This window comes from Choristoneura fumiferana, chromosome 7 (assembly GCF_025370935.1).
Source record: "Choristoneura fumiferana chromosome 7, NRCan_CFum_1, whole genome shotgun sequence".
Taxonomy (NCBI): domain Eukaryota; kingdom Metazoa; phylum Arthropoda; class Insecta; order Lepidoptera; family Tortricidae; genus Choristoneura; species Choristoneura fumiferana.
Window position 1 is genome coordinate 10,131,313 of NC_133478.1, and position 15,783 is coordinate 10,147,095.

At 36.2% G+C, this 15,783-nt stretch overlaps 1 protein-coding gene across 6 annotated transcripts in view; it reads right to left on the minus strand.

The window, feature by feature from the left end:
- LOC141429683 (glycogen synthase kinase-3 beta-like) overlaps window positions 1–15,783 on the minus strand; it is a 48,816-nt gene that overhangs the window by 22,097 nt on the left and 10,936 nt on the right. For 2 of the 6 annotated variants that reach the window (XM_074090117.1, XM_074090119.1), the window contains exon 2: window positions 1,425–1,487. The exons of 3 other annotated variants lie outside the window; for them this stretch is intronic. In XM_074090117.1, coding sequence (XP_073946218.1) covers window positions 1,425–1,487 — 63 coding nt within the window. Of the gene's footprint in view, window positions 1–1,424; window positions 1,488–8,969; window positions 9,390–15,783 lie in introns of those variants that run through there. One more of the 6 variants, XM_074090121.1, reaches the window with a different exon arrangement.

Here is a 15,783-nt window from a genome sequence, read left to right on the forward strand (position 1 = left end):
TTTGATAACACATAGCTGCTAGCCTTATTTAACTCCATAAATAACTTCACTTTATAACCCTCTGCCCCAATTACACTCAATGCTTGACAATTTACAACTAGGTACTTAGGAATTTATATCTCTACCAATCAAGATAGAAAAGTAAAAGGACCGAACCGAAATTATCTCACTTTAGTTTTTAAACTAAACCTGCACTGGAAATACTTTTTTTATGCGACAGTGTATGCTGCTTCACACACCTTTACAAATAAATTTACTTAATAAGGTTTCATTTTATCTACATTGTATGCTTTGTATGTACATTACTTATACATACATTTTAGGATATGGAATAAGTTTTTATAAATAAGTATGGGTATATTTATTTATAAAAATAACATTTAAAAATTAAGTAAAAGATTATTTAAAAATTAAGCATGCAAAATTACACAAAACATTTTACGTATTCTGAGTAAAATTTTTAATACTTCGATAACGAAAACGCTAACTCTTAACTCTGCATGTTTCTGTTATGACAAAGATGCCATTCTTTATCTGTGCTTGAGATATCTGCGGTTCTACATATTCTTGTGTTATTGGTAATTCAATGATGTGCGGTAAGTTTACTGTAAAGAATATTGTGATAATTGTGAAACTTAACCATTTGTGTATAAGTGCGTGTTTGTCAAATAAATTAATGGTGGAATTCGAGTACCTACTACGTATATTAGTGGATTTAACGGAATTGACCGCGCATTTGAAAACTTTATGAGTAATGGTAGTGCAGCATAATAATACCGCATTATTTATTGTATTGTTTATCTCTTTATATTTTACATAAAACATATGAAATTAATCGTTAACAAGAGAAAGAAGAGACAATGTATTTTAGTGATATTCACCATTATTAATTATGAAAACAGTTGCATTGCAGGTCTTTGAAAGTTCAAGTGCTGTTTGTTATATTTAGTTTAGGCTACGCACTTCAAAATTAAATGTTAATAGAAACAAAAGTCTCGTATTTTTCTTGGGACAAGAGTAGGTAGTTTATGGACAAGCTCTTTGGAACAGACTCCACTAATTTGTATTACGTTCTTAGTCGTGCCCGCTATGTCAATCCACTGTAAAATATCGGCTAATAAAACTAACTTACTTACACACATTTACATTCTAGACGAAAAACAATTAAATTGAAAACTACCACATCAATTACACAGTATCAGAACACACAACACACATGAACAAAAACTAGTTAATAGATGAAAGTGATCCGTGCAATATGCGATGATCCTCACTGATCCTCACATTGCCCGCCGTGACGAGTAGAGGATTTCCGCATGAGCAATGCACAATTGATATAAAGTGAAAATGGTGAATAGGTTGTGAGGAGAAACGGTGACACTACAGCCGAGCTAAGTATGAAGTGCGGCACATCTAGCACTTACGGTGCGACGCAGCGGCCTTCTTTTCCGAAGCCAGCTCGACCTTTTTAGGAGTTTCCACGTCGCCTGCGCGTCGCAGCAAAACACAAAAGCAGCATTAGAACATTGAAATGGACATACTTGTATGATACAACAGGGAAACGAGACCGAGCGCAATACAACGATTTACCGGAAACATACAATAGGCATGTGGATAATTGATCACTGGCGTTTTGATGTAGGAAGATGGTACGGACACTCACTGATGGTACGTCGAAGTTTCTTACAAAAAGAGGACAGACGATCACAAGCGCGGCTTATTTGTCCAGTTTTGTCACTGTCAAGTAAGCGTAGCAATGAGGGTTCGGATCTGGCAGTCACTTCTCCGACGGGGCGGAGGGCCACGACCGTGCCGGGCCCATCGGAGACTGCCAAGTTGTCCACGCATACCGGGCCTGCGGATCGCTCCAGCTTGAAGGATCGCACGCGAGCGCGCGTCGTGCTAGACTGCCGGGCGGAGGCGGAGCACGGGAGCACCGCGCGGCTACACCGCCACCGCCCCGCCCGCAGAGGCCGACCAGATATGTACATACATTTAGATGCTAACAGTGTGTAGTGCTAATTCAAACAACGCGACTGTGTACCTGATGTAGTCTATAAACACTTTCATGCCTTTGCCGTGTCATAAATGTCATGATAGTTAAGAATGTTCTGAATGAAACACAATCCGTTCTATTAGTAATCTAATTGGGTACATTTAATTACGGACTAAAATAAACTTAGTTTAGGTAGGTTTACTTCATGGTGGGACCTCCGCACCGCAAAATCACGCTCTATAGACCTACAGACGGATACCTATATGGGTCTGGGAAATATGTTACCACCATATACTTATAATAATACTTGACACATGAACTAGATAATTTAGGAGATTAAGAAATTTTCACGAGTACTTTAACAATAGTGCTGACGTCGACACTAAGTGGGATAATGCAGTCTGTCTACATCCCAGGCAGCGAGGTATCGTTAACTTTATTAGTATCTTAGCTGGGTGTAGGTATATAAAGTTATTGCACAAATTATTTTTATTGTTATAATCATAAGAATAAGTTCTACATTCGTAGCGCGGGCCCGATTTAAATAAATGTTGCACGACTCTAATAAAAAGCCGGTCAAAATAAAATGAGAGAACTTATTGAGCGTTCCGTATAGATTTAAAAACAAGAAAAATAAAAGTTTGTTTTTCATATTTGTACTTTACTAGAGTTGAGATTGTGATGTTCAAGCCTAATTTCAGAATTCTATGTCAACAGCAAGTGTTCTATACTTAGGTTTTTATTTCCACGGTTTTGTAGAGTTCCGTACCTCAAAAGGAAAAAACGTAACCTTTAGGTGTAGTTATGAAAATAATACGTTCAAAAGGTTTTATAAACTGATGCACTGGTGGACAACGAAGTGATCCTACAAGAGTTCCCGTTTTTCTTTTGAGGTATGAAACTCTAAATAATTAAAATATATGGTGCTTCTATAGTTAGGTAGTCTGACGTTGTAAACAGATCAAGGGCAGAAACTTGATAAAAAAGTGCAGGCTCACTTAAATTTTGCAGTCCTACAAATACAGCCATAGGAAGTGGCTACAACTTTTAATTTGGTAAACGACAGGTTTGCAGCTCGATCATACATCAGAAGTTTTATCGGTTCTGTATCACGTCGCACGTGCGCGTGCCCTGCTTTTTATACAACCGGTGATAATCAAAGGTGACGTCACAAAATTCAACGTTAATAGACTGTGCACATAGAATGACCACAACAAACTGGTGCAATTTGCGAATTTTACATTGTTTACTTAATAACAAGCATACAGGGAAAGCATGCTAGGTTTTTGTCGCCTGACTACTTGTACTATTACTTATTAACATAAAGAACTCTTATAAATTGACCCGAGTTAATTACGTGGCCATGGCTAATAATACGTCTTAATAGAATTATGGCAGTCTTAGAGTGAAGACAATTGGATTAAAACATTTGGTGGAGTTGGTAGGGTTCCTGTCAGTATTAACAAACGATTAAGAAGAGACCTTGGTTGGGCTATAATAACAGAATAAATACGTATTTTTGTAGTTATCAAATCTTTTACGATACACATTCAGAACGGAAGTAATAAAAAAAAACCGTGCTGACAAAACCGTTCAGTTTCTTTTTAACTTTATTTCGCGTTTCACATCCTCCAACTCCTAGTAAAGGTGTTATTCAGTGTAACATTAAATTTGGCATATAATTATATATTTTTAATAAGATTGGCGTCTAAAGTAACGTACAGAAAAATTGGGAGTAATTGAAGATCTAGTGGCATTCCCTGTAAAACACCTCAATTGCGTTAATGGGATACGTATTACCGAGTTGTTAAGGCTCATGGGCTAAGTAGGTACTGCTACTGCAGCGTAGAATAGAAAGAAAGAAAGATTCAATTTATTTACGTAAATTCGGCACAACAAAAACAAATAAAATTACAGCTAAGAAACAGACAATTGTGCCGAAAGAAGTAAATATCGAATTCTGCATTAATTGAAAGACCTGTACACGCCTAAGATTCACTGAGCACACATTCCTCGTACCGGACATTTGAAATTTACATGATAAATAAATTAATATGCATATTGTCGCGACAATTAAGATTACTAACGCAAATTATAAGTTGCTAATCAATATTCCCAGTGACGTGTCTCGTGAGTGGGCGGACATTACAGTTTAGGGAAACTTGTGACAATCACTGGAGGATGCGTAGGTCGAAATGAAAGTTCTCCAATTTAAGCTAAAAGCTTTTGAAACGCGAATTAGGTAGGTACGACTATAGCGACGCAAATCATGTACGATCCACATTAGAAAGAGCAAATATGACTTAATGCAAGTTAGTTTACATAGTAACAATAGGCACAATGCGTTTCCTCGCTAATCCCTGGCAACACCATTGTTCTTGAAAGACGACACCGCTTTTTGTCACGCGGCAAGTTGCCGGGAGTGCTTTGTCATAAGACACGAGCAAAAGCGGGCACACACGGCTAAGTTCAAATAGGACAAGTCTATAAAGTGAAGCGTTTCTGTTCTAAAATGAGTGAGGATTTTGAGTTTCTTGTTTAGTAGTTTCGTTATTAATTAAAATAACATGCAGATGCTTTGTTTATTCATAGTGTAAAATACAAAAAAAAAAACGAAATAAGAAGTAGGACTCACGCTCCTAATGATATATAGCAAACACGAATTAATTATGAAAACATCATGCATTACTCTACAGCCAATGAAAAGATAAACCGGAAAAACCGGAAAATAACAAATTTACTTTGCAATTCAAAAATCCAATCTCCATGTATACAACGATGTCAACGATATGCATACCTACGTCTGACCGATTTCCGATGTAAATTAGTCATCGAAAAAATATTTTTTCATCATACGAATTTACGATTTTTCGTTTTTTTTTCTTTATTATGCGACCTTTCTTCTTTCTAGGTTAGGCAGGAAGGTTTTGCTTTACTTGCGATTAGTTGCAATTGTCAAAACTTGGTATTGTGATGTGACGAAGATTTCATAACCTCCTGGGACCTGACTTTTTTACTTACGTCAGACGTTGTACACCAGCTTTGTTATTTTGGATATTATTTCAAAATTCTTAAGATTCTTTTTTCAATGAACAATTTATACTTTAAGGAGTACATTCGGCCGTTATTCTTAGTGTTAATTGATCCTTTATAAAGTACGTGAAGGCCCACGAGGATATAGTATCCACAACTAGACAGACAGACAAAGAAAGGATCTTCTATAAAGGTTCCGTTTTTTCCCTTCTAGGTACGGAACCCTCCAAAAAGTTTACTAAAATTTTATTCAGTTAACGTTTATGCAGAATTCGATTCTTCGGGTTAGCAGAGGTGTTGTTGTATTAGGAACGCAAAATAAAACAATGGTTTTTTTAAAGCATAATCAAATCAGTCGTTACAGAACTTTTTGAAATCGCGCAGTGAACGAAAATAAGAGTTTGTAGGGTTTGGGTTTGTATACATGAATCGTAAAATCCTAGCTTCTCATAGGACTGCTAAGTCGTTTACCGCTTAAGGTGTAAAATTGTATCTTTGCTCTCTTGTAACGATAGACTAACTGCAGATAATAGGGCGAACCGGTCGTGCCGGCTACATGACGCACCGCTCACCTCGGAAAATGCCATATTCACGCTCTCTTCATATTCTCGTATCTTTCGTCTCCAGAATCAGTCGATACCCACATAAAAGCGAAGGTATTTCCGCACTATAAATGTTTCAAGATTTGTGAATTGGTTACAATACCTATAATAGATAGACATTTTGATTTCGATAAACTGAAAGGGCAGGCTAGAGAGCGATGAGAGCCGAGTTAAATGATAATTATATAAAAGAATTGAGCTTCATAACCTACCTAGCATGTAGTGCTAATAGTATGTCCAATAGATAAAACAACTACTTAATTTTTAACTACAGTAATTTTTTGATAATGAGCGATGAGCGTATTATCAAAAATAAACATATCAAATGAAGTCATATTCATCATTTGAATGTACGCCGACTACGAATTCGATATTCTAAACTAATTTATTTAATTTTCTCGAAGTAATACAAAAGGCGACAAAACAAACATTTGCGCGCTCAAAAATAATTGACGGCCGTGTTTTTTTATAGAGCGGAGGCAATGACTTTTTTTAATTATAACACATGAATTATATTTAATGTACTGGGATATTTGCGAGGAAATAATTCTGGGCGTATTTCCAAAGGAGACCGTGCTTGTGACGTAAGTCGTCGCATGTTTACTACGGCGTACGAGTCGCAAGAGGTCAGCTCAGCAGGGCTACTACGAAACTCGAAGTTCGTGTCGTGCAGTCCCTCTGACACTTATGCTGTATAGTACGAGAGTGAGCGGGACGGTACGATACGAACTTCGAGTTTCGAGTTACGTAGTAGCCCTGCAGCACCGCGTCGCACATTGATGTTCGCTTCGCAACCAGAGCAAGAGCGTGACGTTTTTTATAAGCCCAGCAACTCAATTCTGCGTCCAGGTTAATTAAATACAAAAATAACCCTACAAAAATGTACCTGCCGCCAGTTATTTTTGGTTAATGTTCAAGCGCTTCCAATGGGCGTTGCGACACGGGATGAAAAATGAAGGGGACGAGTTAAATAATTTTCGTATTCAATTTCTGCAACTTTTTAGTAAGTACACTCGCTAAACAAGTTCGGATTTCCTTAATATCTATGTAACTATGTTGATAGCGAAATTTCTATAAGACTGAAATTGATATTGTATTGTTACAAACTTCCAGAATTACGTCTATTTCATGCCTTGCGTAAATTAATTTTTATTTGTACATATAGAGGCGCCTCTTAGCGAAATAAGATAGTCAAATTTATTTTTTAAGTTTAAGCGTGCGGTCGTATTGGTAGTGCGTATAGCTTCTTTGAGGCTTTCTATAATCAAGATAGAGCACGTGTTTGTTATTAATTTCGTTGATGTAACGACTCCGATAAAATGTTTATACAGGTATGATCGATCAGTATTTGAAATTCCTGTTTAACTATGCATTATACTATATTGACAATTGTTTTGTAATGCGGATAATGGAAATGCGGAGAATAATATCGACAACATATCAGTCATTCCATTTGTTAAGCATTAATACTTAAGTATACTGATATAAGACAGAAATTATTAGGTCACCCATTCTCATAGTGTTTTTAATGAATGAATATAATTAAGAGCCGATTCCATCAATGTTAAACAAGCAATTCATTTTTATTCAGTTTTTAGCAGTACATTCGGCAAATGTTAAACACTTAACAGTTCGTGTCGTTCCAGCCCTCTCACGCTAAGTATACTATTTACTACGAGAGTGAGAGGGACGGTGTGATACAAACTTCGATTTTCGAATTTCAGAGTAGGCCCTCTGACAATGATAAGTTTATCATTGTTCTTAAAACGCTGCAACTGCCCCTTTGCAGGGCGAATCGATAACACTTAGACAAACCACCATTGTAGCTAGCTTCTTTAACTGAGCACACTATATCTTATCAAAACTTGTTGAAGATTGTAATTGTAACGAAGTTTCTTATTACAGTCATAAAATTTTGTGCTCGATAGTTATCGACAAAACACCTAAAAGTACGTAGGCAATTACCAAACGAGCTTAGTTACTATAGTTATGTGTTTATTGCGGGAGCCTACGTATTTATTACACTCAATAATAAACGATATTCAAATGAACACTAATTCGATACAAATCGCAAGCCGATAAAGACAAAGATATTTTAAGAAATCGACAAAGGACAAATTCTATACCAAATAATTAATTCTTGTGCTGTACTGTACAGGACTAGGTAAATTTGATATTTCACTACATTCATTTCATTTATTTCATAGACGATACGATCTAAGTGTAAAATAAAAACCGGGCAATTGCGAGTCGGACTCGCGCACCGATGGTTACGAACACATTTATAGGTATGTAAACATGGATGTAAGCAGAGCCCTGCTCCTAAGCAAACCGTACGCAGTGTGGGGTCAGATTATATTGGTCATTGATATTTACACACACATAAAAAATCAAGATTTTTCAGACTTTTCTATATAGTTGGTTGTGTAATAATAGCTACCTTCACACCAAATTTCAAGTTTCTAGGACAACTATAGGTTTAGGAAGTACCCTTTAGGTTTTCAGTGCACGGCAATTTGAATGGAATCACGTTGTTTAATGACTGTAACTTTTGATTGAGTTGACTTAAAAGTTTGATTTTTTCAAGGCTTCAAGGGACCGCAGATATGAGTATTCGATATCAATTTCAGCTTGATACCTCCACGCGTTCCTGAGAAAAATCAAAAAATCCGACTGCCTTAAAAAGAAGAAAACAAGTCTAGTGGGCTAGAACTTTGTTAAGTAGCTAACTTAAAGTTCAACAGTCGGGACCCATTAGGTAAGAAAATAATTTTTGAGCGTCACGATTTCAATTGGTCCCTTTAAATCGTGACCCCTTTTAATGACGTATCATTTATCAACATCGGTTCAGCCGTTGAGTAGTTACGAGAGGACATAGGAATAATCATACATACATACGCGTCAAACACATAACCCTCCTTCTTCGCAGTCGGGTAAAAAGGGTCTTGACAGACGGACGGACGGACAACAAAGTGATCCTATAAGGGTTCCGTTTTTTTCCTTTAGAGGTACGGAACCCTAAAAATATCTAATTTACTAACTTTTTATAACGCCATTTCTTAATGAACATACACATGCTCACACGCTTATTGAATCTTTCCATAGGTAATTCCGGCCGAGTATAAGATTTGTAATGGGCTATTGCTGGACGTAAATGAATACACAACATGCCATATGGGCTACGTAACGAGTCAGCTGATCGAAAGATTACTCACTGTATAGTAAAGTGAAAACAGCACGGATAAGTTCAGAAAGTTGGTTTAGTGTCTGTTCCAAGTGCTTCGACAACCGTAGACAAAATAAAGTCCTAAATAAATTAATAACAACAAAAAGCATACCATGTCGTTTTACCAATATCGGTAAAGATGTTTTCGGCCGATCCTCAGGATCAGCGTTGACAGTGTATGTGCCTCGACGTCTCAACATCACTTCCACACAAATTAGAGTTAAAGGCGCAAGATATGCACCGCACTGAGCGCATTCGCTCCTTCACATCAACGCAAACAATTTTGCACATCACAGTATAATTTTTTTGAAAGCACACTTGTACTATAAGTTTCACATGGTAGGTAAAATTGGAAACTGATCCACGCGCGTTAAGCAGTTTGTTTTCAAATTACTCGAACGCCGGATACGGACCGGAGCGGCACAGAACAGAGGAAATGGGTTAACGAACCAATCGACAATTTTGCAACATGCACTGGCTGCGACCACGTCGCTCGACTGTGACCGGTGCTCAGCGAAAGGCGCCTCGAAAACCGAGAGTGCGTTAGCGCGGTGCTTCCGCGAATGGCAGGATGGCGCGGCCGCGGTCACGCCGACCGCGAGATAGCGAGATCGTCGACAACCACTGATAACGCCGCGATAGCAACTAACAAACACTTGTATTTAACGTTACATCCAACTAATCAACTATTACATTCGATTTAGAACTGCGTACTTAGGCGCTCGGCTCGATGTAACTACAAATTACATCAATGACTACATATTATTATACGTAAAGCTGGCAATATAGGTACACGTTCTTTCTTCATTCATGAACACGAAGTTTTACCTTGTAAAACACAGGTTTAATTTTGAAGTAGCCTTAAAATAACACAACAAAGACGTGTAGTGAAAAAGTGTTTTTTTGCTGAAGATCAGACAAATTCATGGAGATCGTCTGAAACAAACACAATGTTAGTACCTCCGTTAACCGAATGTTGTATCGTGGACTATTTCGTAATGCTTTCATTAATAAACCTTCAGTAAAAACATTTACATAATCGAGCGCGTCTCGCAAAGTGTAACAATAATCTCGTTAGTCAACCGCGAATACACGCGCCAAGGTTGAGTTGCCATGTTATTAAAAATTCAAAACTCGCGTCCTACTAGGTGTTTAACCGTGAAGTGTATGCTTGCTGAATTTTTTAACGCGTCTCCCGTCCGCAATGCAACATCGGTGTTCAGGCAGGCCACGCCGTGTCCACAAATCTCCTGACACGGTTTCACTAAGAAGTAGGTCATGCTCACGCACATTTTAAAGTTGTGTCAAAAAGTAACTTCCTATAAATTTAGATGTGTGTGAACCTAGCATATCAATTTCTAGAATCTCAAAATGTAATTGCTGTTCTAGTAGCATCCCGAATAGTTCTACAGTTCCAATTAAAGAAAAATCGTCTATGTGTCAATGTCTGATTTACGAATGTCTTAACTGATAGAAAAGACGGCTGTCTAAGATATGTAGTCCACTGTATTGTATGTATGACTTGTATTATCTGATCTGTTAGTTTAGATACGTTTAAAACTGGGGTTCTACGTGGATTGTCAATTTTACTTACGCATAAATAATGACTAAATATCGTATAGTTATCTCCTTGTTCCACGTACTTTACGCATAACGCTTTCAGAATCAGGGGTCTCTACTTGTTTGCAATAATTTTCTCTTTGTTTTGCTACTATCGCACTTAGTAGGAAATTAGAGTAGTTCCAGTGATTCTACGGAAATTAAAAGAACTTGATCGACAGCAGTGTAATGGTTAGTACCGTTTAATGATTTAATAACGCTTGAAGACCGTCTTTGTATAAAACGCCATGATCATGATAGTAATGGCCTGGATGAATCGTAAATTTTTTTTTTGGAACTAACTTCTGGCTTAGACCCACGTTAAGCTATGTTAAAACTATGGTATTTTATGGTTGCATTTGAAGAAGAGAACTCTGAAATACCTATTAAGTATCTAATACGTTTCTTACTTCTTTCAGTACATATTAAACATTACTGTCACGATGATCCCGTTTGGCTTCAGATATCTGTCTTATAATAACACAGCTATTATAGTTATAGTTAGTTGAAGCCATTATAATGTCACCTTGCTGTACCTATAAATCTATCCTTTAGACTCAGGGAATTATCACACACTGCTGTGTATGCGCACATGCTGTGCTGCTGTGTGCACACTGGATGCGTTCTGCATCCTGCACTCTGGTGAGTTAACTGGGCCGGAGGACGCATCCAGTAACAAGTCCCTTATCTTGTAGTTGTACGATATTAGTTCTTAATTTGATGTATAAATACTAACTAAAACCAGTTCCTAATGATTAATAGACCTAAAGTTATGAATCCTAATGTTTACTTGTACTGAATATTAAATGCTCTAATATTACTTAAACTAATAATGATTAATAGACCTAATAGCCATAAGTCCTAATCATTGCACATGAAAAACAAATACTGAATTAGGTAAATTATACCCACATGGGTTAGGTTAGGTTAGACTTTTAATAAGGCGCGAAGCGCCTGACCTACGCGCGGAATAGGAGCTCGCGGAATAGGTTTTTTCGAAAATTTTCCAATGTTTTTTTAATAGTTATTTGGAGCCAGTGGGCAAAGTTAAAGCAGTTTACGGAAATCATTTGAATCAAAATTCGGCGATTTTGAAAAATTTCCCGTAGGAATTTCCAAAAATTACATCGAGAATTTCATTAACGTTGCATAAAAACCCGCGCCAAAGGTCGTGGTTCTGATCCCAGCGGTAGACATTTTGTGATTTTTTTCCTGATTCTGCGGGAATTTAGGTATACAAAATACCCTGTGTGTTATTTCAACTTATGTCAAACGTCCAGCTACCGCCATACCACCTTCTACAAGCTACTAAGCTACATACCAAATTCCATCGAAATCCGTCTAACCGTTTTAGCGTGAAAGAAAGAGTAACAATCAGACAAGCATAAATGTGCAACATCATAATAATATGCTAGTCCTACTAAGCAATCCGCCCTGGATTCTTTCGAAAATCGATGAAACCGCTTTACATTATTTGTGTAGCACGATGTCGACAGACAGTCAATACATTGTCCAATGCGCATGTACAGTCAGCATCAAAAGTCATCATACATCATTCAAATGATCATTTTTTTACTCTGTTGCAATACAAATACAACAAATACTACTTTTGATGCTGACCGTACCATGTTCGTCGTAACTAATATTTATTTTCTATCCCCAGACAGTGATGCTAGTGGTTGACTAAGCTCGTTTGGGGGCCGGAGCGCAAAAGCTGAAAGAGGCGTAGTCTTAAGAGATTATTTATTTATTAAGTTGATGTAAGTATTACGCATATTTTAGTTAGCCTTATCCAGGACTAGATCAAGAGAACTTGTGGGCATTTGGAGACCTCAGTCAAGTTTTTTCTTTTCTGTTACGAGACCTTATTTGCTGCCGCAGTCCACCATAAATTCACATTTACAGATACATACTTAAAAAATATCTATTTTAATTTAAAATTTTGGGTATTGCCTTTAGACCTCTAGGAACATGGCTACAGGTTTAATAAACACGGCTTCATGAGCTTTAAAAGTTGATTTCTTTACTATTATATTATAGGAAATCAAAGCTATGTGTTTCATATTAATCTCAAGTTGATACCTCCAATGTTCCTGAGAAAAAGACTCTTGACAAACAGACCATCAACAAGGTGAGAAGAGTTTTTATTTCCTTTGGCATGGAAACCTAAAAATAGATAAAATTAATTGATTTTCTGTCTAGATCTAATATTGGCATCAGCCACAATGCAGTTTTATTTTTTAAAATGGTGATAGTTCATTGGAAGTTCCTATTATGTGCTAATTAGGCATCCTAAACTTACATACCAAGTAACTTGTAAAATACCTAATCAATTATTTAAATTAAATACAGGAAAGTTCCTGTGCTACTAATATTACAAAGAGGTTTTTGTTTGTTTTGAATCAAAACTTTTGATAGTGAACTCATCCTATAAATAATTTGAAAAAATAGCAAAAAGCAAGTTCCTACAAAATGGTGCTCAACAGCAAGTAAATAACAAATGTAATAAAAGATTATTGACCTGGGTCTACAGACTACACTTCTTTTTCTTTATTTCTTGTGTGTTCTTAGTATTACTGTAATTCTTTATTTACAAAAAAAAATATCATGACAATATAATCCCACCCAAATAGCTCATGAGCCTTGTGATAATGTTTATTATCAATAGTATTAAAATTATCACACCACTGTATTACCTGAGGTTTATTATTGGTTTGACGACTCACCAATACTTTACACTGTTTTAAGCAGTAAGTTAGGCCACTAGTGTCTTAGAGAAATTAACATCATTTGACATGTAGATTGTCCCCTTAAAGTTAACGGATATCAAAAATAACACAGTATTTATTACGCCATGCCCAAGTTATAATAAAAATACATTTGATTTTATATTCATCATCAACATCATCATTCAGGCAGTAGCATCACATCCTCCCAGGCCTCCCCCTTATTCCCCTTTATTTTATATTAACAATACAATACAATACAATTCCCTTTAACCATGCTTTTTTTCATATTCAGTTTCCTTTTGCAATTAATCAATATTAGCATACAATCAACCGATTTGATAAAAAAATTGGAATATTTGCCAATCCTAAATAACTAGTTTTTTACGGTTCCCTAGGCAAAAATGGCAAAAACGGAACCCTTATAGTTTCATCACTACTGTTGGTAGAAAATTTAAAAAAAAATCAGGATGTTAGTAAGTATATCAAATTTAGGTACCATCAGCCAAATATTTGGTCTACCACCCTAAAGTTGATAATCGTTTACATGTCACAAAACAGTAATGCCAATAGACGTGTCTGTTAAATTGAAAGTTCGACTATAGCATACATTTGCTAGGAACTTGTTTAAAAATTGATAGACCACTTATTTGGCTGGTGGTACAGTCAAGAGCAAAGATATTGACATGGCCTAAGTTATAAAAATATGTATACACGACTTTATGCACTTAACATTAAGGCCGTGTATACATATTTTTGCTGCTCTTTGCCCTTGACTGTACAAGAAAAACTATAACAGCTAAGTTTCCTTTAGAATTACTAGTAGATAAAATATACCTAAACTTGGAAGCTTCCATACAAATAAGCAATCCTTAGAAAAATATTACTTGATTTTATCGTAATAGCTATGGGTGACCCATCTTGGGCGTGTCCGGCACGCTCTTGGCCAGTTTTTATCATTGTAATGGCAAAAAAAAACACTTGGTTTTCCCTAAATTGTCAACTTTTGTAAATAAACTTATTAGAAAACATGTTATAAAGTTACTAGTTATCATTTTGTTGTATTTGTGTGTCTTTGTGAATGTGAATAAATTTCTTCTTTCTTTCTTTCTTTAATGAATCAATCAATTAACTGCCATTTTCTTAAAAGCTTTGCTGTCATTTGTAAATACATAAGGCTAACATTCAATAATAAGTAGCTTTCATTTTGAAAATATTCTTACTCCCCCAAGACACACAATGGTGTTAATGTATTTTAAAATTTTAATGTTTTCCATCTTTGTATCATATTAGTGACCAGTAGCCTAAATGTTGGTTAAATTATCATACAAGATTTAAAATCTAAATGAAATCATACATATTATGTTTTGTGTGCTCTGCCGTCCCCATTTGGGAATACAGGTGTGATGTTGTTGTGTTGTATTATACTATACTAGCGAGAATCTATAACATTTTCTTGCTTCTAGACTAAAATGTTTGTATGTAATTATGAGTATATTTGCCAGTACAGTCACCAGCATTAATATCTGCCACAGTGGAGCGTGCAAAAATATCTGAAACATCCTTCCAGCCCTAGAAATAGAGTTGTATCTGATAATTATGCACACTTGTTGTGTCAGATATTGGTGCTGGTGACTACATAAAGAAAGGTTAATTTGACAAAGGTAATTATTACACAGACTTGAGGCTGTATTGTCTAACATGGAGATGCTTGCTATCACATTCATTATTTCTTTTTGTCTAACCATGTAAGATGGTGATAGAAAGAGATAGTGAAAGCGGTGGCAAGGGTCCGCACATTAGACAATAAGGCCTCTGGTACAAGAAATTACTAGGTTTTTATTTCAGATTTTTGTTAACACATTCAGTGAGAATACTATGTGAAGTTTGTGTGCAATATGGAAAGCTCGGCAATAAATTTGATAGACAAGGCATGGCAGGGCATGACTTTATGCTGTAAGAAAATTAATAGTAGACTAAGGGGCTGTTTCACCACCCATGGATTAATTTTATTTGATAGATAAATGTGATGCCATCTCCGTTTATTGGAACAAAACAAACATAGACAGCATCACATTTATCCATCAGATAAATTTAATCAATGGGTGGTGAAACAGGGGGTAAAGCAGTTATAAGTATCACTAACAGGAAAAGGAAAACCCCTATTTTGCCCATTTTTTTTTGTAAAAGGTTGGCTGGAAGAAATCGCTCTGAAGTGATAAGGCCGCCTATCGCTTACCTTGTAATTTTTTCTCTGTTTATCTGTTTTCTGTTTTGCTTACTATTTCTGGTATACAATAAAGTCTTTGCATTGTATTGTATTTTTTGCAACCTAGATACAGGAACTTACTAGAGTCTTCTATTTAATATTGTAAGAATTAAGATACACCTACCTTGAATTATTAAGTACAGAAATGACTGGTAAGTTAATTTCTTATTTGTTGTTGTTTCTTTAAAAAAATATGGCTCTGTCCATCGGAGGACAATTTTGCCAGTGTCTAGTAGTTTTTGCCGTTTCTTATTTAATTTCTTATTCAATTACTACCTATGTAGGTGTCATAATAGCCATCAGGCCTTGAGGGAAAATTTATCATTTGGCTG